This window comes from Protopterus annectens, chromosome 6.part0, assembly GCF_019279795.1.
Source record: "Protopterus annectens isolate FY-2018-M chromosome 6.part0, PAN1.0, whole genome shotgun sequence".
Classification (NCBI taxonomy): Eukaryota; Metazoa; Chordata; order Ceratodontiformes; family Protopteridae; genus Protopterus; species Protopterus annectens.
The window spans coordinates 429,173,205-429,199,700 of record NC_056737.1 but is presented as its reverse complement, the minus strand read 5'-3'; the positions used below and the strand labels follow the sequence as shown (position 1 = coordinate 429,199,700).

The following is a 26,496-nucleotide window of genomic DNA, read 5'->3' as shown; positions in this document are numbered from 1 at the left end:
GATTCCAGCATGCCAAAGCATTCGGCAGTTACCTGTCAATCAAATTAAAACACTGGCTTTGAACATGTCCGGGAGGTGGTTTTCCTTCCCTTGTGAATTACAGCTAGTTACATGCACTTCCCATGACATCATAGTTTTAAATCAGGCATCACAATCACTCTTATGATTAGCTGATTATGGTTCATCCAGCACGAAGACTGGTTCATTGAGGAATACTTCACTCCTCTGCATCTGGTATGCTTAGCAAGACTTGCCTTTCACTGATCTTCTTGGATAATCATACTGTTTTTTTAATTACCACAATTACCTGCATGCCCCTCCCCAACACTCACATACAGAAACCCAGAGTGTTTTTTCAAATGTAAATACATTTTTTGCTGGTTGTTTTTTTCTTATAAAGCTGTACTATATTATGCTGTAAAATTTAAATCTAACAAAGTATGTTTAATGAAGGAAACAGTTTTTGGATCAAGTCTATTTAACAAGGAAGAAACTGCATATCTTTTTAGCTATTTTCTTTATTAGCAATTTTGATGTAAGAGGTACAAAATCTTCAATAAAACTAAGCTGCTGGTAAAGGATTTTTGGGTCTCCAATCAGCTATATTACTTTTAGAGATACATGTTCTAGTACAGCATTGTTTTTCTTGGTCAATTTACTGTTCTGAACAGTACCCCTACAGTTTGCTTGATAAATGTTTTATAAAAGCTTCATGGATTTATCCTCTTAGCTCTGTTACCTATATAAGTATATCTATGTTATGTTTTTAGTATGAATATGATTAAAATTGATGTAATAAATTTAGTTACGCTATGAATTTCTTTGTCAGAAAAAAAAAGATTATTAAACTATTTATTTTGAATGCATTAATGACTTTATCAAAATGGCAACGTGTATAAAGGAAATAACAAGGTTAGTCCCGCACATTTCAAGTGAAATGTTTGAATGTAGTATTTATCATACTTTAACAGGTGACTGAGTATATTCTAGAATGGAACTAGTGATGAATATTGTATGCTACAAGTAAAATACCAGAACTTTTGAACTATGTGTACAAGAACTGCTTACAGTGTAGTATAGTTAAAGTTAAACTGGAGCAGAATATAACAATATGCATTGCAATGACAAGATGGCTGACCATATGAGGCATCAGAATGCACTTTTGATCCCACTGAAGAGGACTAGGCTACCTAAAATGAAAAGGATGAACTATACTTTACTGTTAACCATATTGAGGATCATAAAAAGCGTCATTTTGTTAACTCTAATGGGTACAATGATTTTGGTATTATCTAACTTCTTAAGAACAATTGCTCTTAATGTGGACTTCAAAGTCACTATGAATCTGGTACCATATATGGCACAGTATACATTAGCCTTATTTTGCATTGTCATTTGTGAGAAGCATTCTCTTAGCTTGATTTGGCACAAGCATACAGTCAATTGAAGCCGGATAATGCTTTGTAACATTTTTGAACACAAACTCACATAAAGGAGTGTTAGGTATGATATACTTGTTTTTCGCTGTTTAAATTCTCCAAAGAGTAGACCCCATTCCTAAGTCAAGTTATGCTTAAAGTTTATGAAATTAGTATTGTTTCAGTCTTAGATGTTTTTTTTTTACTTTTTAGAACAACTGAATAAAAAACATTTTTTATTAAAAAATCTTTTTTTATGTTTTTATTTTTTACTTTTTAGTTTTTAAGTAAAATATTGTCCCTCTGTATTATTATTATTAGTAGTTGTAGTAGCAGCACATTGCAGTATGTTCAATAGATCATGATCTTAAATTTGAAATCAAGGCATTACTTACAGTCAATGAGCTTCAAAATGCATGTTGAAAGAAATGGAAACAGTAACATATACATGGTGAGATACATAAATCCATTCCCAGATTTAAAACACACACACGATACTTCTCAAGTGTCAAGAGTTTTTCATAACTTTCAGATTTTAGCTTCATACTTTTGCTGTGTTTGTTATAAAATATGTGGTGAACTGCCAAATTATTGAGGACTGAAGTCACTAAATAATGACAGACACTTGAGTTTGAGGCTTCATATCCTTCATAAAATATTAATGCAAACCCTGTTATTCTACAAACACTCTTGTGCAGATGTGCCAATGCACATATTTGCGTATATGTGTGTGTGTGTGTGTGTGTGTGTGTGTGTGTGTGTGTGTGTGTGTGTGTGTGTGTCTGTATTTGCGTATTGTCTTGCTAATGACAAAGGGACCATATTTTACTGAAAGACTAAAATATTGTTCCACTGTCATTATTTTTAGTCCTTAAGTAAAGCATTGTTACTCTGTCATTACTGAGATAACGGAAAATATGGTAGCTTTGCTTGACTTTTTTTCTCATGACAGCATGACAGAACCACAGAGGGACAGAGCCACAAAGGCAATTTCAATAAAATGCATTCTAAGCAAAGTGTTTAGTATTCCTCTGGTTGTCCATAAAATACTGAATATATTGATTTTTTTTTCCTTATGTTTCTAGCGTCTACAGGCAAAGTTTGATGTGTTCCTTCATCATGTGGAAGCTGGAACAGAACGAGTCTTTAATTGTCATCAGCTGGCTCAGAATCTGATTAACCAAGGCCATCCAAAGTCAAAAGAGATTCAAGAACATCAGGAAGTACTCAGGTAACATGTTCTTTCCTCAAAGATATGACTGACTACTGTTGCTGTTATCAGAGTAATGTCCACAAGAAGCTTCTTCTTTCCAGACAAGACCAGTTTGCAGCTATAACCGACGTGTGTGTGTGTGTGTGTGTGTGTGTGTGTGTGTGTGTGTGTGTGTGTGTGTGTGTATCTTCTGTTTCAGCATCTTTATGATAATAAGCTACATTCCAAAAAGAACATATTTTTATGGCACTTCCCCAAGTATATAAACCTTTCCTCAACAGTAACATTTCTGAGATAAAGTTTGCATCGTTCATAGTGGGAAGCATATAGTAAATATAGAAGCATACAAGCTTTGTGAATGAAATCACTTCATACTCCCAGTTGCAGTATTGTTTAGGTGTAAAGGCTGCCCTAACTTCAGTAATTAAAAGATGGTTGGAAGGCATCAGAAAACAATATGTCATGTCCTAGGCTTTATTTCGGAGTTGATGTATTGAAAAGTCCACAATATTAAAAAGGGTCCCTATTCATGGGAACCAGAAGCAATATTTCCTAAAGGTTAAAAACCAAATCAATATATGAGGTATGCTGCATATTTATACAAAACAGGTGGGCAGATGACCTATTTATAGATATAGAAAAGTCTATAAATTCAGAATAAATTATAGCCACACAAACTCCACCTCCGCAAGTACAAATACCTGATCTTCACACTGTACTCATATGTACTGTATTTGATCACCATTGTGCCCAAGCTGGTGCTGAAAAGGGTCTTCAGATCAGCCCAATACCCAGCTTCCAAGTAAATAAATAAAATAAATAAATATATTGCCATCCCTCCAAATCCTTTTCTGTTCATTTTTATAAAACTTCCTTCAGAAGGTCTTTGAATATTTTGTTTGGCCATTACTATTATTATTATTATTATTTTTGCCTTGAGTAGATAACTTGCTCAATTAGCACCAAATGTTGAAGTATCCCATTATAAGGGATAGGTGGAGTACACCAGTTTGGGTTTAATGTGAAATGAGTTAAAGTGAGACCCTTTCTCTCATTTTCAGCTTTGCAACAATTATAGTGTGCTGTCATACAGGCACTTCTCCCCGTAGCTTATGCTCAAGTGTGTGTGTGTGTGTGTGTGTGTGTGTGTGTGTCTTTGCATAAAGACATGTGAATGTTTGATCTAGGTTGCATTCACATCTTGATGGTGAGGCTTTACCTCACCATGGCTCAAGCAAAACAAACAAAAAATTTATCACCATTTATTAGGAAAGTGTATGTACTGCAAGCAAACTAAAAACTGTGCAAACTTTCTGACTCTTATGTCCTTCTTCTAAAAGTAATGAAATAATTTGCTATTCACTGTGTAATTCTAAATCAAGGATTTAGTATAAAACCTTGAGTATTTTACAGTAATATTGGTATTATCTCACTGAATGGCTAATTTGGTGTTTTAAGTTAATTATCCATGTGTATGCCTTTGCAGCAAGAAGCATACTCTTTGGCAAGTCTCAGAATTCCACTTTACAGGATCTTAAGACCAAATCATACAAGAAAAGGTGTGAGGGTGCTTTTATATCCATGTTATACTTTCTCAGAGGTACAATAATAATGTGGGTGGAGTACTTTATCATCCAAAGTTAATGGATATTGAGAAAGGTATTTTTTACTGTGGTTATTTGGTCTTAGAATAACTAATATATATATATATATATATATATATATATATATATAAAATCAGCATTCCACTTGTCTCTTTGTTTTTTATCATTTTATTTTTATTGAAAATGCTGCACACTTCAAATCTAGCAAGATGAATGCAACATCACATATCAGAAAATTATTAGAATATTAAACATAACTTTCAGCTGATCATATCTGTTGCACTACTAACTAAAGCACTTACATTTTTTTTTCCTGCATGCCAGTTACATTATGGATACCTAACATAATTCTAATTAGCTGTTAGACAAGGAGATAAACACCGATTCCATAGTAGAGAATTTGTGATTAATCATGCATAGGACTTGTCAGTCAGATATGCAACACACATAAGACACCTACCTGTGATTCAGAGCTTTAGTGTTTCAGAGTGGTTTAGAGAATATTGAGTAATTCTAAGTCACGTCACTACAGAAAATACACAGTCTGTAAGCCGTACTTTCTGTTAACATTGTTTTATTGAAATGTAGTTCTCTAACATATAACTATGTGTACTAGCAGCTGCTTTTCTCATTAGGTAGGTCTGGATACTTTATTCATTTTCAAATGTAAATCCAAAAGTATTGCTTTAAAGGCTCTAAAACTAGCATGCTAGTTCATATAAACTTAATCACAGGAAGCATCATTGCCATTGCTATGTCAAACATGTGTATTCACACTTTAGGGAATAATCTATTATGTAAGTACAATGGTCTATGGGTAGGATGAAATTAATAAAAGATGGGAAAAATATAATAAACGGAACAAATGTTTTGCAGGGTGTTTCACCCCCTCCTGCTCACATGATGTGAAAGTAACAAAACACTCTAGCTCTAAGATCAGTGGGAAACCAGGTAGTCTCTTACTCTTAACACAAGGTAAAATCATAGTACATTTATTTATGGAACATGTTGGGAATAGGGAGGACTTAGGCTTCTTACAAAACTTATTATTTCAATACTACATTGCATACATTGTTTTCAAAGTTTCATAGTCACACAAGTGCAGATTCTAAGTTTAATTTTCTAAATATCTGGATTCTTAAAATAGCTAATTTTAATATCTAATAGGTACCATACACCATATTACTTTACATAATTATGACAGTAGATCTAGTCTGTCATATTTATGTAGCTCATATTTTTTAGTTGCATCTTGTATTCGCATTCTTCTAGGATACTAGTCATCCCGGGACTTCTTGAAGGACATTTGGTCCTACAGACCACTACCTGCTCAGCTAACCTGTTACTTTCATCCACTACTCTTTGTGTGAAAAAGCACTTTCTAACATCTAGGTTGAACTTTGTACCCTAACTTTTGTAGGCATGCTCCATGTTCCATCTACTCTCTTCTTTATGCTCTACATCACCACAGAAACAGTGCAGTTTGATGTGTCCAATTTTATCCTTAATCCAAAGCTTGTATTGCCAATGGTATTTTATGCTAACCAAGGAATTGTCATCAGTTGGATTTAATGCAATATTTAAGGTCAGGTCATACCACTCAGACTAAAAAGAAAGAATGATATATTTTGTTTTACTGCTCTTCCCTTCTGCATGCGTCTGCATGAATTCAGAGAGAGATTATTTAGAAATATGGGATATGGGGCAAAAAAACGATATAGAGGATGCACTGCCCAGGTCCTCATTGGAAAAATGATATTTATTGACTCTTTGTATTGCTGTTCTTTGAGACATGTCCAAGAGCATGATAATTTGCATTCCTGATATTTTATTTGTAATATTTTTAGTTGTAATGTAATAGAGTTGGCATTGACTATCCTACATCATAACACAATCCTTTGTGTCTTAATTCTTTTCTTACAAAACCTTGAAAACTGCTTGCCCCTGTATTGAAATAACAGAAACTTGAAGTAAGTAGACTTAACAGGAGGACATGTTCCCTTCCACCACCCACACCACCTGAACTTGTATATAGTTACCAAGCACTTATCAAACGTTGTTTTATTCAGGGTGGTTGAGACTATCAAATGTTCAGATAGTCGAACATCTGACATCTTGAAGTGCAGTTTCTTCAGAAGTGGTGAATTGGGGAATGGGAGGGGGTTAGAGTGTGCATGTTTGTATTTGGGTGTTAGTGTAAGAGTTAGGTAAGGGTATACGTCTTCTGAGTTTGCATGCAAGTGTGTGTGTTTTAGGGTTGGAGTCAGGGTTTGGTAAGAGGTTAGATTTTATATTTGTAGTGTATGTAGGTATGTGTTTGTGTGCATAAGTGTGTCTTGTGTAGTGGCAGTGTTACAGGAAGATTTTTTTAAGAAATGGTGTGGGGTTAGAGTGGGGGCAGCCATAAGGTTAGCACATACTACTGAAGTGATGCAAGGGGGCAGATATAGTAAGAGAAGTAGTTTGCTTTACATGAGTAGAAGATGGTGCCATAGAACCATTGTTCTCTGTGATACATAACTATCTGTCTAGCATGTTCTACTGATATTGCAAGTGAGAGTGAAATCCCTTGAGTGGGTGCTGAAGTTACCACTGGACTTGCAAATGTATAATAGCTCTGACAGGATAGAATCTGTTGAGTCTATATATGTAAGACAGAGGTTGCCTCTTAGAAGTGTGCATGATACTGAGAAGAGGTACCAATATTTATGATGGTCTGCATAGTTTTGTGATTTAGGCCATATATTTTCTTAATGAAAAAGCACTATGGTCAGTCTAGGTGTGACAAGTTTTTGGACAGGAACATACAAAAAGAGACATTATATTCAATGCTTAGCCTGATGAGAGCTGAATACAGTGGAATAATTACTTCCCTGGGCCTCAGTGCCATACCTTTAGGTATAAGCTATGAGACGAGAAGGGACTTCCTTGCAATAGTGGATATGTGGTGATCAAAGGACAGTTAGTTGTCAACATAGGTTCCCAGATCCCTTACTCTGGCATAAACTTTCAGGGCTGTGTTGTCAGTGTAATAGTAATAAGGAAAGTCAAGCTTGCTGAAGGATGTGGTTATGCATTTAGTTTGCCTGTGGTTTGACACCAGCTATTGGTTTGGGAAAGGCCTTTCTGGAGGATTTTGCTGCCCTCTGGGGAACTTATAATTGCCCCAAGTTTACAGTTGTCTGCAAATTTGGTCAGCCATAAACTCTTAATCTTTGCTTTGAACTCTGAGTAGTAAATGACAAAGAGAAGTGGCCCAAAAACTGAGCCTTGGGCACATTGTTAGTGACATTTTTGTTTTGAGGAGGTAGAACTACCTACTCTAATTTCCTGGGTTCTATTTGAGAGCCAATTTGCTATACGATGCATTACATAGGGTTAAGATTTGGCCAGGACATTAGGGAACTTTTCCTACTGCTACAACACTCAAGTTATATGCAGATGACAAGTGCGAGCATCTGTTTCTGATGCAGTAGTGGCCAAGAGAATGGCATGTAAACAGAGAGACTGAGGAGTGAGGAGAAGAGGAGAGGAGAGAAAGAACAATTTGTGTTTCTTTTTGGATAAGGAGGTGGAGATATCTGGCACAGATAATCATGAGTGTGACCAAAGAGAGGCTACTGAAGATATTTTTCAGTGTAATTTGTTTAAGGAGTCAAAGGGAGAGAAGCGACTACAGGAAGATGTGATTATTACAACCTGCCAGTTGTGAGGTTGTAATAAGCTGGTGGAACTAGTTGACCAGAGTGAGCAAGAGATGGAGAAGGATTTATCCTTTGACAAAATGATGGAAATAATTCATAAAGAAAAGGGAGAAGAACTTAAGAGAAAATCATTTGCAGAAGTGGTCAGGGAACAGAAGAAAGAGACAGAAGAAACAAAAAAGAAGTAGTACATAGCTAGACTGCAGAGTAAAGAAGAACAAGAAATGGACAGATATGATATATGGAATCAAGGCACAGGAGATAGCTTTTATTTTGATTAAAAAGAGACTTGCTGTGATATTTTCTTTGAGTGTGCTGAGTATTTGAGACCTTTTTGGGAAACATGAAATAAAAGAAATGTATTCAGGGAATAAATATATTGTAAAGACTTTTTCATGAAACACACACAAAAAAGTAAATATACAAATTCGAACAGAAACTGAAAATGAAACTGTTAAAAATTTTTATCAAAGAACTTTTGCAAAGAAGTGAAAGACATTTCTAAAGTATTTGAATAATAGAGAAGTGTAATAGCAGCTTGGGATTGTAATATGATTGTGAAAATGGAAAAATCAAGCATTTTCCTACGAAGAATAATGTTGAAGATCAGGGATAACTGAAAAAAATGTTTTTTTTTTTTTTTTTGTGGAAGGGACATTTTGTAAGTAGTTGGGATAAGAATAAATGTTATTTAGGTTAGGAGATTGGCTATGACAGAAATATGTTGAGGAGTTATCAGATTCATATGGAAAAAAGGAGAGAATAACGAAGTAAAAAAAAAAAAAACAGGGACCAGTAATGTTGAACAAGAATGATTATAAGATATTTATGAAGATAACACAAAAAAGATTAGAACATAAATTGGAATATGTAATGGAAAAAAAGGTAGTTATGAGGTTAAAGGAAAATGAAGTTAAGAATTATTAATGATAATTACGGAAATGGTGGATAATATCAAAAAGAACAAAAGGAAGCAAAACTTTTGTTGACAGATATAAATAAAGCATTCAATAGACCATGAATCTTTATGTCAAATAATGGAAGGATATAATTGTAGTATACAAATAAAAAAGTATGTGAATCAGTGTATAAAAATCTTAGTAAATGGTTGGCTAAGTGAAAAATTGAGGTGAACAGAGGTTTAAAACAAGGATGTCCAATACGTAATATGAACTTTGTAGTAAAAGGAATTAATGAAGAAATGGAAAAAAAGTAATATTTACAGGAAATAGGTATTTCAAATCCAATTACTATGTCTTATGCTGATGATATAAAATTAATAGCTAAGAAGAGAGAGAAAATGAAAGCAATATTAATGCATATGCTTAAAAATTGCAAGAAGTTGGATTATTAATGAATAAGGAGAAATGCAAGAGTTTTGAAGAAGAGCAACATCTGGAAGGAATACAGTTTGAAAGAAAAGAGATATCACCATTAAGAATTCAATTTGGTGATTATTCTATAATAACTCAACAATGGGAGAAAATTTAAAAAGGATTAAAAGGACTTAGTGTTATTTGAAATATATATATATGTTATCTTATAAAAATGTATGTTTAATCATCATAATATGGATGGGAAAATATCATACATAGATAGTGTGTATATGATGCCAAGAGAATTGGAGAAATAATTTCTTGAAATCTTTATATTTATGGGGATTTAGGTTAAACTCAGTTAAAAGAGGAGTCAATATATGGATAAGGAGGATGGGGTTTTGGGTTTGTTGAACTCTATAGGATATGGGGCTTCACTGAATTTATATAGGGTGTTAAAATATATAAGTGGAAAAGAAGACAAGTTGGTAGTAAGACTATTTAAGAAAAATATGAAAAGGAATGGAATTTAATAAAATTAAATAAAAGAGAGAGAGAGAGAGAGAGACAGAGAATAGAGGAATGAAGAAACAAAGATATATCAAGGCAAAATAAAATATGGAAGTTAAGTATTGAGGAGATAGGAGAAAATAAAAACTATGGTATAAAAATATAATGATACAAAATTACTGAATGAACCAAAGGGCACATTTAACAGAAGAATGAATAAAAGCTATGAAACAAAGAAATAATGGTATATGAAGAATGTTGAATGTCAGGATTTTTATGGAGGTTATGAACTAATACATTGCCTATAAAAGCAAATATGCCATATAAAAGAATAAATGAAAGAATACGTCATTGTGTCAAAATTGAAATTGTAGAACCTATTTATTTAACATATAAAAGAGTAAGAAATTTATAGGAAAAAATAAGAGAAAATAATGTTGTGAGAGAAATACGAGATTGTAAACAGTAGCATCCTGCCTTCGCCCAGAATTATACCACAGTATAAGGACAAAATGATTGACTTCAACAATTGGCTAAGTTTCTGGTGTCATTCAAAGGGGATCCAGTATCTGTATGCCTGGCACGACATGATCAACAGACCACAATGCTTTGCCAGAGATGGTCTGCACCTCTTGCCCCTGGGATTCGGGTTACTGGCTAAGGCTCTTGCCACCCCTATAGTGCCTTTTTAGGCAAAGTTCAAAGAACCAAACCACCACCATAACAGGCACAAGCATGCAAAATCTGAAGGTAATACTACTCAGTGATAGAAGTCTAAACCTCAAAATGCACTCTCTTGAGGCACTCCTAAAAATATAGAACATCGATATCTGTGCGGTAACTGAGACCTGGTTCAAGACTCCAAAGAGCACCCCTGCAATACCAGGCTACAACTCTTACCACACATTTCTGCCACCAAACCAGGACTGAAACACTAAAAGTGGAGGAGTGTCCATATTCACCAAGGATTTTCACAACACCAGGCTAGTTGTCCAACACAATTCATCTGAAATTCTCCAGGTGCAACTAACACTAGGTAAAACTGCAATCCAAATTGTAGCTTGCTACAGATCCCCACCATGCCCCAAGATTCTCACTACACCTTTCTAAACATACTGGAAAATATTAAGATACAACCAAACACCCTAATACTGGGTGATTTCAACTACCCTGCCATTAACTGGGAAAACTACTCGTGTACCAACACCTTTGCTCAACAGTTCTTGGAATTCGTAAATTCCAATGCCCTTGATCAACTAATCCTTAGTCCCACCAGGGGCTCCAATATCCTAGACCTGGTCATTACCAATATGGGAAATCGCGTTGGTTAGGTATGACCATAAGCTAATCACCCTTGACATCCACATCCCACCCCCCCAGTAAGGAAGCCTCTGTAAAAAACTTCTCCAAAGCCAACTTCATGCTACTCAAGTCAGAAGTGACAAACGTCATGACACCCATGCAGATGGGAACTGAAAGTTTGACTGCTGAATCCTACACTAAGGCACTGTACGGCAATCCAATTACTATGTCTTATGCTGATGATATAAAATTAATAGCTAAGAAGAGAGAGAAAATGAAAGCAATATTAATGCATATGCTTAAAAATTGCAAGAAGTTGGATTATTAATGAATAAGGAGAAATGCAAGAGTTTTGAAGAAGAGCAACATCTGGAAGGAATACAGTTTGAAAGAAAAGAGATATTACCATTAAGAATTCAATTTGGTGATTATTCTATAATAACTCAACAATGGGAGAAAATTTAAAAAGGATTAAAAGGACTTAGTGTTATTTGGAATATATATATATATATGTTATCTTATAAAAATGTATGTTTAATCATCATAATATGGATGGGAAAATATCATACATAGATAGTGTGTATATGATGCCAAGAGAATTGGAGAAATAATTTCTTGAAATCTTTATATTTATGGGGATTTAGGTTAAACTTAGTTAAAAGAGGAGTCAATATATGGATAAGGAGGATGGGGTTTTGGGTTTGTTGAACTCTATAGGATATGGGGCTTCACTGAATTTATATAGGGTGTTAAAATATATAAGTGGAAAAGAAGACAAGTTGGTAGTAAGACTATTTAAGAAAAATATGAAAAGGAATGGAATTTAATAAAATTAAATAAAAGAGAGAGAGAGAGAGAGAGACAGAGAATAGAGGAATGAAGAAACAAAGATATATCAAGGCAAAATAAAATATGGAAGTTAAGTATTGAGGAGATAGGAGAAAATAAGAACTATGGTATAAAAATATAATGATACAAAATTACTGAATGAACCAAAGGGCACATTTAACAGAAGAAAGAATAAAAGCTATGAAACAAAGAAATAATGGTATATGAAGAATGTTGAATGTCAAGATTTTTATGGAGGTTACAAACTAATACATTGCCTATAAAAGTAAATATGCCATATAAAAGAATAAATGAAAGAATACATCATTGTGTCAAAATTTAAATTGTAGAACCTATTTATTTAACATATAAAAGAGTAAGAAATTTATAGGAAAAAATAAGAGAAAATAATGTTGTGAGATAAATACGAGATTGTAAACAGTAGCATCCTGCCTTCACCCAGAATTATACCACAGTATAAGGACAAAATGATTGACTTCAACAATTGGCTAAGTTTCTGGTGTCATTCAAAGGGGATCCAGTATCTGTATGCCTGGAATGACATGATCAACAGACCACAATGCTTTGCCAGAGATGGTCTGCACCTCTTGCCCCTGGGATTCGGGTTACTGGCTAAGGCTCTTGCCACCCCTATAGTGCCTTTTTAGGCAAAGTTCAAAGAACAAAACCCCAACCATAACAGGTACAAGCATGCAAAATCTGAAGGTAATACTACTCAGTGATAGAAGTCTAAACCTCAAAATGCACTCTCTTGAGGCACTCCTAAAAATGTAGAACATTGATATCTGTGCAGTAAGTGAGACCTGGTTCAAGACTCCAGAGAGCACCCCTGCAATACCAGGCTACAACTCTTACCACACATTTCTGCCACCAAACCAGGACTGAAACACTAAAAGTGGAGGAGTGTCCATATTCACCAAGGATTTTCACAACACCAGGCTAGTTGTCCAACACAATTCATCTGAAATTCTCCAGGTGCAACTAACACTAGGTAAAACTGCAATCCAAATTGTAGCTTGCTACAGATCCCCACCATACCCCAAGATTCTCACTACACCTTTCTAAACATACTGGAAAATATTAAGATACAACCAAACACCCTAATACTGGGTGATTTCAACTACCCTGCCATTAACTGAGAAAACTACTCGTGTACCAACACCTTTGCCCAACAGTTCTTGGAATTCGTAAATTCCAATGCCCTTGATCAACTAATCCTTAGTCCCACCAGGGGCTCCAATATCCTAGACCTGGTCATTACCAATATGGGAAATCGCGTTGGTTAGGTATGACCATAAGCTAATCACCCTTGACATCCACATCTCACCCCCCAGTAAGGAAGCCTCTGTAAAAAACTTCTCCAAAGCCAACTTCATGCTACTCAAGTCAGAAGTGACAAATGTCATGACACCCATGCAGATGGGAACTGAAAGTTTGACTGCTGAATCCTACACTAAGGCACTGTACGAGCACATCCACTCATGCATGAATCGTGCCATCCCCAACAGAACCAAGATGCTCTCCTCCAAAAAAAAGAAGCCAATCTGGTGGTCCCATGCCTCAAACAAACTTTACAACAAAAGGAAGAAACTGTTGCAGAAAAGAGGAAAATTCCAGGATGCAAAAAACTCCCTTACCAGCCTCATAAATTCCTCAAAAGCTAGTTACGAAAATAAAATTGCCAAAGATTCCAAAGACAACCACAAGGCATTCTATAGCTATGTCAAGAATCTAAATGGCAATGCTCAGATCTGCTCTGAGCTACAACAGAATGGCATTAAATATACTGATCCCAAGGATATTGCCAATATCCTGGCAGATCGATTCAGTGCAAGCTTCTCCCCCCTCTCACCCCTTAAAGGGCCCATCTCAATACCGAAAGCTTACCAAATTCCAGTAATAATGGCCACACAGGTAAAAAATGCACTCTTCATATCTAAGAATACAGCATCCATGGGACCAGATGACATCCCAGGCTGTGTACTACATGAACTACAAAATGATCTGGCACCTCACTTAAGTGTCACGTTTAATCATAGCCTTACCTCAGGCTTCATGCCCACTGAGTGGTGCACAGCTACAGTTATCCCACTCCACAAGGGGGGATCCACCTTGGATCCCAGGAACTACCCCCCAATCAGTCTTATGAGCCTGATCTCCAAGGCCATGGAATGTATTATCATGGAATTTATAAACAAAGACTTTGGCAACCTTCAAACACTGGACCCCATGCAGTTTGGGTTTGTGAAGGGCCGATCTTGTCTCCTGAACCTGATTGACTTCTTCAAATCAGTCTCATGGACAAAGGTAAGGTGGGCCACACAGCCTATCTGGACCTTGCCAAGGCCTTCAATACCATCCCCCACTCTGGAATCATAGATAAACTTACTAAGCTGGGCATTAATCCCTACATCACTCGATGGGTTGCCAACTGGCTTACTGACAGAACCCAGGCTGTAAAAGTAGCCGACTCCAAATCCAGCTCCACACAACTGAAAAGTGGAGTACCTCAGGGTTCAGTCCTGGGACCGCTCTTTTTTTGGCATCTACTTCTCTGAAGTGCAGATGAACACTAAGAGACTCTGGCTAACAAAATTTATAGATGACAGCAAACTGGGAGCCATTATTGAGTCCCAAAATGATGTGGATATTCTACAAAAGGGCCTTACAGAAACAGATGCTTGGTGCCAGAGCCATGGGCTCAAGCTCAATGCCAAAAAATGTATAGTTATCCCCTTTGGGAAAAAACATGTACCCATGAATTACCACATAGGTGGCAGTACACTAAACACCGAAAGTGTGATAACAGACTTAGGGACACAGGTGGACAGTGGTCTCACCTTCGATAACCACATCCCCACAACAGTCAGGAAATCTTTCTATGTGGCATACCTCATCACTAAGGTCTTTTCATCCAAAAAAAAGGAGGTCATTGTCCCACTGTACTCATCCCTCATTAGACCCATTGTAGAATACAATGTCCCGTTTGGTATGTACCTCTCAAGACATCTACAACAACTGGAAAGGCTGCAGAAATACCTCACTAAAAGAATCACAGGCCTAAAGCAGATGCCCTATGCTGACTGAAAAAACTCCACCTATACTCTGTCGCATATCATCTACTCAGCGGCGATGTCTGCTTAACATACAAAGCCATGTCAAACCCAGAGCTGTTGGACATGCTCCACTTAAAAAAATCCCAGTCCCTTAGAGACACACACTGCAGGGATATAAACCTTGTCATCGCAATGAACAAAACATGCTGGAGGGATAGGTTCCTGACCCAGAGACTCCCCAGACTCTGGAATAGATTGCCCATACATGTCAAACAGAGCGCCTTTTTGGCCCTCTTCAAAAGGAACCTTGATGATTGGATGGGAGATAGGAAACTCACTCTGGGGATCATGGCAGTCACCCTGCTAGACAGGGGTCCAGGGAAGTAAATACTGTGGGAAGAAATAGCCAGGGAATTGTTATGGCTAGGCTTGTATAGGCCCTAGGGCCGATAGTCTAGTACCAACCTATGAACCTATGAATATGGATTTTATGAGAAATGTAAGGAATATGTCAAAATTTGGATAGCAAAATGTTTTGTATCATATGGGTAATGTGGAATGAAAGATTGAAAGAGATTATGTGTAAGGCAGATTGGATGAGGCCAAGTATAATGTGGAAAACCAAATGGTGGTTATGAAAAAGGTGTGGTGTTCTATACAAATGTGAAACAAAAAGTTGTAAATGATGGAGGAACTTAAATATAATTTTTGTAAATATGTAAATTATGTATATAGTTGTATATAATAAAGGGCTGCTATTCTTTTGTGAGACCTTTTGCATCCAATTGAGCTACCTCCAACTCAGGTAGTTGGTTAATCTCTCATCCAAAGGATGACATGCTCTGGAGTGCAGCACTACATTACAGGTATTGTAAAGTTAATGAAGAAATGCTAGGGGTGGTCAAGATTGTCAAAGGTTCTGATAGTTGGATGTCTGACATCTTAAAGTGTAGTTTCTTCAAAGGTGGTGAGTGGGGATTGGGAGGGGGTTAGAGTGCATAATTCATGTTTGGATGTTAGGGTATGGGTTAGGTAAGAGTATTGGTATTGTGTGTTTGCATGCAAGTGTGTGTGTTTTAGGGTTGGGGTCAGGGTGTGCTAAGGGGTTAGATCTTATGTTTGTAGTATATGTAAGTGTGTGTGTGTGTGTGTGTGTGTGTGTGTGTGTGTGTGTGTGTGTGTGTGTGTGTGTGTGTGTGTGTGTGTGTGTGTGCATGAGTGTGTCTTGTGTAGTGTCAGTGTTACATGAATGATGTATGGGGCTAGGGTCATGGTGGGGGTAGAGTTATGGTAAGAACACACAATTGAGGTAATGCAGGGGGGTAAATATAGTATGAGAAGTAGTTGCTTTATGTGAAGTGGAAGATGGTGCCATAGAACAATTCTTCTCTGTGATATATACCTATCTCTCAAAGAAGTTCTGTTGACATTGCAAATGAGTGAGATCCCTTGAGTCAGTGCTCAAGCTACCATTGGACTTGCAAATGTGTAATAATTCTGACAGGATAGAATCTGATGAGGCTCTATATGTGAGGCAGAGGTTGTCTTTTAGTAGCCTGTATGATACTGAGAAGAGGCACAATGCTTTACGATGGTCTGCATAGTTCTTTTGTGATTTAGGCCACGGATTTTCTTAATGAAAAAGTATCATGCTTACTCCAGTTGTGACACGTGTTTTGACAGGCACATACTGAATAGGGCATTATATTCAATGATTAACCTGGCAAGAGCCAAATACAGTGGAACGAATACTTCCCTGCACCTGGATTCCATACCTTTAGGTATAAACTGTGAGATGAAATAGGACTTCCTTGCAGTACTGGTTATGTGGTGGCCAAATGACATTTAGTTGTCAACCTAGTTTCCCAGATCCCTTAGTTTGGGATCAACTTTCAGGGATGTGTTGTCAGTGTGATAGTTACATGGAAAGCCAGGCTTGCTGAAGAATATGATTGCACATTTAGTTCTAGTCTGTGGTTCGACACCAGCTATTGGTTTGGGAAAGGCCTTCCTGGAGGATTTTATTGACCTCTGGGAAATTAATTGCACCAAGTTTACAGTTGTCTGCAAATTTGGTCAGCCATAAACCCTTAACCTTTGCTTTGACCTGCAAGTAGTAAATGACAAAGAGGAGTGGCCTAAAAAGTGAACTGTGGGGTACACTGCTAGTGACAATTTTTTTTGTAGGTGGTAGAACCATCTATTTTAATTTCCTGAGTTCTATTTGAGATCCAATTTGCTATCCAGTGCATTACATAGGGGAAATTTGGCCAGGACACTGTGGAACTTCCCCACTCTTCATTGTTGTAAGTGGGACCCATTTTGGAGGAGTACTCCCTGTTTATCTCCAGGCAGAGAGGTGGCCTAGAGAAAGAGGGAGATGGATGGAGTGAGATAGATGATGGAGTGGGGAATGAAATGAAGGAGAAAGCAAATATTGAAACCAGAGAATGTGTGCAAGATTCTGAGGAAATATTTCAAAGAATCCATTTTGATGGAGATGAGTCAGCAAATGATGGATGTGTAATTACAACCCTCCAGTTGGGAGGTTGCAGGATGATTTACTTAAAGAAATTCTGATACAGAGTGAACAAGAAATGAAGGAGATTTTTCCTAAGATTACATTATGGAGAAAATACAAAAGGAGGATGAAGAGATAATCCTGAAGAATAGTGGTGAAAAGGAAAAGAAAACATATGTAAGGGAAGTAAAAGAAGACAAAGGTGGAATAGCAGAAAATAAGGCAGAGGAAACTGAAATATGGAAGTTGTGGTAAGGATTCAAAGTAAAGAATAGAAAGAAATGGAACTGTATGAAGTGTGGGTCAATTTAATAGCTCCTTTGGGTATAAAAGCACATGAGGTAAGAGGATTTGTTAATATTAACAAAGAGTCATTTTGTGACATTATATTTGAGACTATTTTCTTAATGGAAAATTTTGTTGGAGAATACAAAAAAAAAAGAAATACTGTAATCAATGGAATCTTTATGTGATAAAACACTTAACAGAGAAACAGAAAAGAAGATTCATGTAGAATTTCAGAGGTAGAAAGAGAGACATTGAAAGTACATTTGAAAGCTTTATGCAGTGAAGTGCTGGACATTGCAAATATTTATGATGAAAGGGGGTTATGGATTGGTGGCAGGGACTGTCATATTGTATTAAGATTAGAAAGAGAAAACATTATATATAAATGTGATGGGGAATAGGGGTGTTGTAAAAAATTATTTTTTGTGGAAAAAGACATTTGATATGTAACTGTGACAAAAGAAAATGTTATATTTATGGAGAAATGAGACATAGTTCAAAAATGTAAACTGAAATGTTATAAATGTAACAAAATTTGGCATTTATGGATGGATTGCAAATTGAAAATAAACATAAGGAAGAAGAAAATGAAGAAAGAAAATAAATTTTAGAAGTAGAAGAAATAGAAAAAAATTAGATGAGAAAAAATAATAGTGAGGATGTAGAAAAAGGTTCTGAAATAAGTGATGAAAAAGACATAAATTGGGAGGTGGTAAAAGAGAAAAATCTGTTGATAAAAGACAGAAAAAGGAAACTTAAAGGGATAAGTACAACAGAAAAAAAAGAAAGGAAATGGATGAAAAAGAGCATATACAGCCAATGATTTGGGTTTGGTATAATGGTTAAGGTGTTTGACTCACAGAAACAAGGTACGGTGTTTGATACTCACCTTTGGAAAGGAAATTGTTAAGTTTAGAATAGTCTATTAAGAAAGCTACCCTAGTAATTAGCTATGAATTTATTAAACCATGAATCTAAGGAAAATGAAAATTTTAAAGTACTTTCTGTAAATGTGAATACTATTAAGAATATAATAAGAAGAACATCTCCTATCTGCCCTACTTTACTGTTCCCTAATCTTTACAAACCTACTTAAATCTGATTTGCACAACCTCAAAACTTGTTATCATAAAATAGCCAAATTTGCCACACACCTACCTCACAAATCACATCAATGTACCACTCTCCACCATCTTAACTGGATCAAACTTCTCAACTTCTCAACATACTGTCTCTCAACCAGTTAATAATCACTGCTAGTGGCATCTACAAACCTAGCTATTGCCCTACTCTTTCTGACCTTGTCCAATCATGCACTAACCTTAGGTCCCTTAGATCATCTGCCAAATTAATGCTTAATACAACTTTCATGGAGACTTCTTATATTCCTTCAAAATAGCCAAAACCTGGAATTATCTTCCAGAGCATATTCTAACTAATCCTGATACCCACAAATTCAAACATCTACTAAAAGAATATTTCTCTAAACAATGGCTATGTACATGCATATCTCCAGGCTTATTCCACTTCTCTCTACACTCATTTCTTCTCTTTCTATCAATAGGCTACCTTGCAGCACTATATCATGAGCATTATATCTATCCTATGAGATTACTGTCCCTATCTTCTCCTCAAAACTATTTAAAAAATATTTAAGTATTATACCTGAATGTTTGATTACTCTGTATTTGCTTAGGATGTATCTTTAACTATATAGATAATGCTTAGTTTTATTTTTTCATCATATCTCTTTAAATCTTTATGTAATGTATTCCATAATATTTAGGGTATACCCTAACTATAAATAATGCTATGTTCCTAGCTTTGTTTTTCATCATGTCTCTGTAAATCATTTGCAATGTATTTATGGAGCTTTTCTCCCCAGGTCTCCGCTGAAAATGGGCTCTTGGCCCAGCTGGACAGTACCCAGTAAACAAATGTAAAATAAAATAAATAAAATAAAAATAAATAAAAATAGGAATTTTAGTGTGGTGTAATACATGTGCTGTAGATGTAATTATATGAGAAGATACAAGATTTTTAACAAATGAAGAAAGATTGCAAACAGAGAAATGATGGGGAGGAAAGATGATCTGGAATTTCTGAAATGAGAGATGTTCTGCAATAGCCATATTCTATAGAAGTACAGTAAAATGGAAAGATTAACCATTTTAGATTTAAAATGGAAAGAACAAGTATATAGAATTATAACATTATATGCTTATACTTATTGTAAAGAAAGGGAAAGCTTATTTCATCAGATTTTAGACTACGTAGTGATAATAATAACAGGAGTTTTTAATTGTGATTGAAAAGGCAAAAGTAAAAAGAAAGGAAATGGTATGAGAAAAATCTTAGAAGTTATAAGATGTGGTAAGTTAAAACTGTAGGACAAAAATCCATGGTATGTTTAGAAATTAAATAGATTATTTAAAAATATCAGAAGGTTTAGTTATAGGAGAAGGGGAGTTAGTTGAATTTTCTGATAATCTTGCAATATGGTGAGAGATAAAAGCAAAACAAACAATATATATATATATATATATATATATATATATATATATATATATATATATAAAATAGGCAAAGGAATAAAAAGGATAAATGAGAAAGCATGTTATGGAAAGAGCATATTACTATGAGAACATTTTATAAAAATCTGAATGGCGGATGATAGTGGATGACAGTTAAGGAAAATAAAAAAAAAAATAAAAGGAAAACCACAAGTAATGGTGAAGCACTGTGTCACACAAAAAAGACTTTAACCCACTGGTTTAGCGCTTTCAGCCCAAAAATTAGGCCTTACTCAGAACAAAGTGTTAAAAAACTGTCCCATTTTATAGCATCATTAATACACATCAAACCAATCAGATCTCAGTTTTCTTAAAACTTAATATAAAAAATATATATATGTGTATAAAATACATTCTAAATAATACATTAATTTTTAACAAGCATATAAACTATTTACATTTATTATAATAGGCTTTAAGGCCTAATTTTTGGGCTGAAAGCAGTAAACCAGTGGATTAAAGTCTTTTTTGTATGACACAGTCAGTGCTTCACCATTACTTGTGGTTTTCCTTTTAATTTTACAAAAGTTACAGAAGGTGTGAGACAAGTCTGCAGTTTTTTCTTGAAAATAAAAAAATGTTTTTACAGTGGCAATATGATGTGAGAAAAGTACAGAAAGAACATATAAAACAACATATAACGATGCATCAAAGATTCAAAACATAATGATAGAAAGTACTTTGACAAAGAAAAAGAATATGAAAGAAATCAAGAAAATAAAAGAATTGTTATATAAACCCAGATATTTTTTTTACAAGGAATAAGAGAAGAAGTATCAAGTTACTTTGACTAGTACAGATATATGGTAGTGTAATAAGAGAATTAAAAATGTAAAAGGAGAAATAGAAAGAACTCTGGAAAATATTACGAATAGTATCATACAATATGTACAAGAAATTTATAAAGAAAAAAGAAGAAAGTGAAAAAACTTTGAAAGTAAAAAAGTTACAGGAAAAGAGAATAGAGTTGGAAAAGGAGATTTCTTTAAATGAGCTAGAAAAAGTATTAGGACATGTAAATATAGATTTGGCTGCAGGCCCAGATGGAATACGGTATGAAATTTATAAAAATGTAAGGGACTGGCAAAATAAATAAATAAATAAAATAAAGATTTTGAATGAATGGTTAAATGAAGGTTTTATGTATAAAGAATTATGAAGATAGAAGACAATTAAAAACTGGAGACAGTATTGAATAATAATGATTATAAGATCTTTATGAAAATAATACAAAAGAGATTTGAAACTAAAATGGAAAACATTATGGACGATAGCATATACGGTATAAAGGGGAAGGGTTGTTAAAAATTATTAATGATAGTTAGAGGAATTGAGTGGCATTTTGAACAGAAGAGAAGAAGTGAAAAATCATGATAGGAGATCTTAACAATGCATTTGACACAATTGGACATGGGATCATATGGGTAATAATGAAAGAATATAATATAAGTGAGAAAGTTAGGAAATTATGTATGTCAGCGTATAATAATAATAAAATAAAAGTACTTGCAAATGGCTGGTTAAGCCAAACAGTATATATGAAGAGTGATGTAAGAAAAGGATGCCCGATATCTTTGCATTAGTTATGAATGTGATAGTATGTGAAATAAATTACAAAATGAAGGAGGTGAGGTTTATAACACCTGAAAGGTTAAGAATTCCAGTGCTGTATAAATGAAGAAATAAAATGTTACCAATTTTTTGTGGAAGATAAAAATTGATGATACAGAAAAAAAAAATATGGTATAAGAATGTAATGAGAAAACATAACTGCTCTACTCTCTTTCCTAGAAACTGTCAATCAAGCCCAAGATTCAGGATACTTAGTTTCTACTGTTTTACTCGATCTGTCTAAAGCCTTTGATACTGTTTCCCATAAGCACCTTCTCTGTCATCTCTCAAACCTTAATCTCTCGCATAATGCTTTATCCTGGTTCTCTAGCTATCTACCAGACAGATCACAGACAGTCAAATGGAAGAACTCCATCTCTTCCTTCCTACCTACCCCAACTGGCATACCACAGGGATCCATCCTTGGGCCAATGCTTTTTAGCATCTTCATCAATAACTTTCACACTGCTATTCCTGATGATAAAATCATTCAATACGCAGACGATTCAACCTTAGTCGGCTCTGCCTCAAACCTCTCTGAATTGCTGACTAAAACCCAAACTGCCTTCTCAACAATTGAAAACTGGATGCACCCAAACCACCTCTCTCAATGCAAATAAATCAAAGATTCTACTATTCCCTCCCACAAAGACCCTCTCCTACGATAAAAACAACTTCAAAGTCTATAGTCAAACCAACTCACTTATAGAAGTTGTTCCCTCTGCTAAACTACTTGGCATTACTGTAGATGAACACCTCAAGTTTGATATTCATATTCAACAAAATATTAAGAAAACCCACCAAAAGCTAGGTATGCTGTATAGGAATAATTGCTTTCTCTCCAAGTCTACTAGGCAAACTCTGGCCTCTACTTTTCTTCTTCCTTCCTTATTATTCAGAGCCCCTCTCTTAACCAACCTGTCATCCTCTATTACCTCTAAACTAGAAAATTGCTACAACAAAATCTCTAAATTTGCCTCTAAATCTAAAAATACCACCCATCACTGCCTAACCCTACAATCCCTGAATTGGCTTGAACTCCCAAACTACCTAGACTATGTCCAGCTCACTACTGCATATAGACTGATATTTCACCTAAAAAAATGTCCCGCTCTAACTAACATCCTTCACCCTTATACACCCAACAGAGCTCTCAGATCTGAAAATCAGAACTTAATTACTATCCATAAACCTAAACGTCTTGCTGGCCAACTTCTCCTATCTTTCTCATTAGGCAAAAAATGGAATTCCATTCCCTCCACACTAAGAACCATACCAAACTCAGAAAACTTCAAAACCCAACTATTCAAACACCTGTCCACTAAATGGAAATGTACCTGCCTTCACCCAACCTAATCAAAGGGGGTTCTCTCTCTGGTTCCCAAGCTCTACAACTCTCATTGTTATCTTCCTATGAGTCTATCTAAGCTCTCAACAATTTCTATAGCTTCTCTCTAAGCTCTCAACAACTCCTACAGCTGCCCTCACGCAGCCCATCCTTGTAAATACTGTAAATAGCATTCTACTGTTGATGTGTGTATGTAAAGTGTATTTACATTTTCGTAAAAGGTTTGTATGTAAACTGTTTCCACAACTAACACATATCTGTTTTCCTCAAATTAAACTGTATGATTTCTGCCTTCAAGCTTAATGATTTTTTTAACTATGCATGATATTTAATGCATTTGTGAGTAACTATTCTACATAATATTATCATTAATATTAACTATCAATTGTATCTAAATTGTATAATGCATCTTGAAGCTTTTCTCCCCGGGCTTCCACTGAAAATGGGTCATTTCGGCCCATTGGACTTCCCCGGTAATCAAACTGCAAATAAATAAATAAACATAAATTACTATGTAAAACCGTAGGAAAATCTAACAGATGAAAAAAATGAAAGCTATAAAATAAGAAGCAGATGGTGTAATCAAAAAGTAGAATATCAAGATGTTTTGTGGAGACTGGTAATAGCTAAATTGTCAGTAAAAGGACAGATGGCATATAAAAAGAAAAGTGACAAAATATGTTAAAACTATCAAGAAGAAGAAACTACGCAACATGTGAAACATGAAAGAAGTGAATAAAATAAACATGGCCATAATTAAATATGGATAGTATAAGAATAGAAGTAAAGAATATGTTTAAAGAACAGATAAAAGGTTATTTTATGTTATATGGGTTATATGGAATGAAAGAATAAGTGAAATTATGTTTAATAATAAATGGATTTTAGCAATAATATTAAGTAAAATTAGATGGTGGTTATAGAAAAAGGAGTGGGGGTCTAATAGGGATGAAAATTTAGTATGATTGTAAAGGAAATTATAAATATGCCAAAGTGGTTAGAAAGACCTTCTATATAGCGCACCTTATCATGAAAGGGTTCACATCTAGATCAAGAGAGGTTATTGAGCCCCTCTACTCATCACTTATCAGGCCCATAATTGAGTACAATGCCCCATTTGGGACGTACCTTACCCGACACCTTCAGCAACTGGAAAGACCCCAAAAGTATCTCACCAAGAGGATCAAGGAGCTCAAACAGATGACCTATGCAGTTCGGCTAAAGAAACTCCAGCTCTACCCAGTTGTGTACCGCAAACTCAGAGGCGATCTGTATCTGACATATAAAGCCATGTCCAACCCAGAATTAATGGACATGCTTCACCTCAGGAAATCCAAATCCCTTAAAGCTACACACTCCAGGGACTTGAACCTCAGCACAGAAATAAATAGGACATGCTGGAGGGACAGATTCATATCACAGAGGCTCCCCTCACTCTGGAACAAAATCCCAAATCCATGTTAGGCAGAGCCCCTCACTGACCCTCTTCAAGAGAAATCTTGACGAGTGGATGGGAGATCGTAAGTTTACCCCTGGGATCTCTTCTGTGTCCCTGCTTGACAGAGGTACAGTAAACTGACCTTAAAAGGGCTACCTTATGTGACCTACTATACAGAGGCACAGTCAACTAATCTAAAAGGGTGGTGAAAGCCAAACACACTCTGGCTAGGCTTATAAATGCCCTAGGGCAGATAACCTAGTATCAACCTATGTACCTGTGTCCTGGTGTGGAAGTAGAACCAGCAGCCTTCTGCATTAAAGGCAAGGAAACAGCCTGTTGAGCTACAACAAAGTAACAAATGAGTAAGTGACTTTCTACAAAGTCATATAACCACTTAAGTATTCAAATAATGTGCATTTCTTTAATAAAATTATGTTTTGTAGCTATGATGGTTAAGTGAGGAAGTTTCAGAAATAAAGGCAGCTTCAATGCAAATGAGAAATGGAAATGACCAATATATATTTGAACACCATGGTCTTGTTTTAATGGAGTCCAACTAATGTCCTTTATAAATGTTATTTATAAATAAACAATAAAAAATCATTCATATTATCATTATATTCCTATTTATGTCATATGTTTGTGATATAAATATAATGTAGAGCAAGTTAAAGATTTAGTAGTATGGTTTAAAGGAAACTACAGGTACAGAGACAGAAAGCTATAGTAACCCCCCCATGAAAAAAAATGATGCAGAGTGTCAGAGAATATGGAAACCTAACAGTATTAAACATGTACTACTTTTATATGTGTGAGCAGTGATGTCAAATACTGCAGATTTCTGTAATGTTGGACATAATCTTGACAGCTTTGTGGGATGCATGCTTCCTACAGCATATGTATGTCTCATACTTATGCATATACAGTTCATGCTATAAATATGCAATGTAATGTTAGCATAGTGACTGTAATTTGAAGTAGTAGTTGGCTCTGAAGGAGACCAAGTTGCAGTCATAGCTGTACAGCTTGAGATATATGGTAACACATGCTGGCTTCTGTTGTCTTCAGGGTGTACAGCCTACCTTGGAAAAATAGGCCACACAACTAAGAAAATGAAAGATTGCCATTGCATTGTGACTGTCTGAGGAATGCCCATGTGCCTCTTACTTGTAGAATAAGCAGCTGTAGGAAATTAGTTGGCTCCAGGTGTCAGGGATCAGTAGGAAGGAGAAGTGTAGAATGCAAGCGCAAGCAGTAACACATAAAATAGGTGCAGAAATTGTCACTTACAATGCTAGCAGTGCTAGAAACTTTCCTGTTCTTGACCAGGTTAACACTCTGTCCATAGCAAGGATAATGCTAAATGATAAAGCTTTACTTTAATATGTTTCTCTGAATGGCTTTGTTAAACTTTAACAGTAATCCATTCATAATAATCATCTGAGTGTATTTCTTTAAAATAATCCTCAGTGCTACATCAAAATCATGCTGCAATGGACAGACTGTGGTCTGTACTGCCATACTGAACAGTTTTCTGTGGCTGCACCTGCTGACCTCATCATTCTTGTCTGAGCCCTATAATGTCAGTTTATGCCACACCTTCTGTCCTTTATTTGAACATTTGGAGAGTGCATACTGTGTATCCTGACCTAGCCAAGGCATTCAGTATAATACCTCCACTCAAGTATTGTTGGCAAGCCCTCTGAACTAGGCAGAAATCTCTATATAACCTGCTGGATTGT

General features: G+C 35.5%; 1 protein-coding gene across 1 annotated transcript in view; it reads left to right on the top strand.

Moving 5' to 3' along the window:
- SPTBN5 (spectrin beta, non-erythrocytic 5) overlaps positions 1-26,496 on the top strand; it is a 1,783,454-nt gene that overhangs the window by 651,807 nt on the left and 1,105,151 nt on the right. The window contains exon 30 of the mRNA XM_044073536.1: positions 2,504-2,649. Coding sequence (XP_043929471.1) covers positions 2,504-2,649 — 146 coding nt within the window. The remainder of the gene's footprint in view (positions 1-2,503; positions 2,650-26,496) is intronic.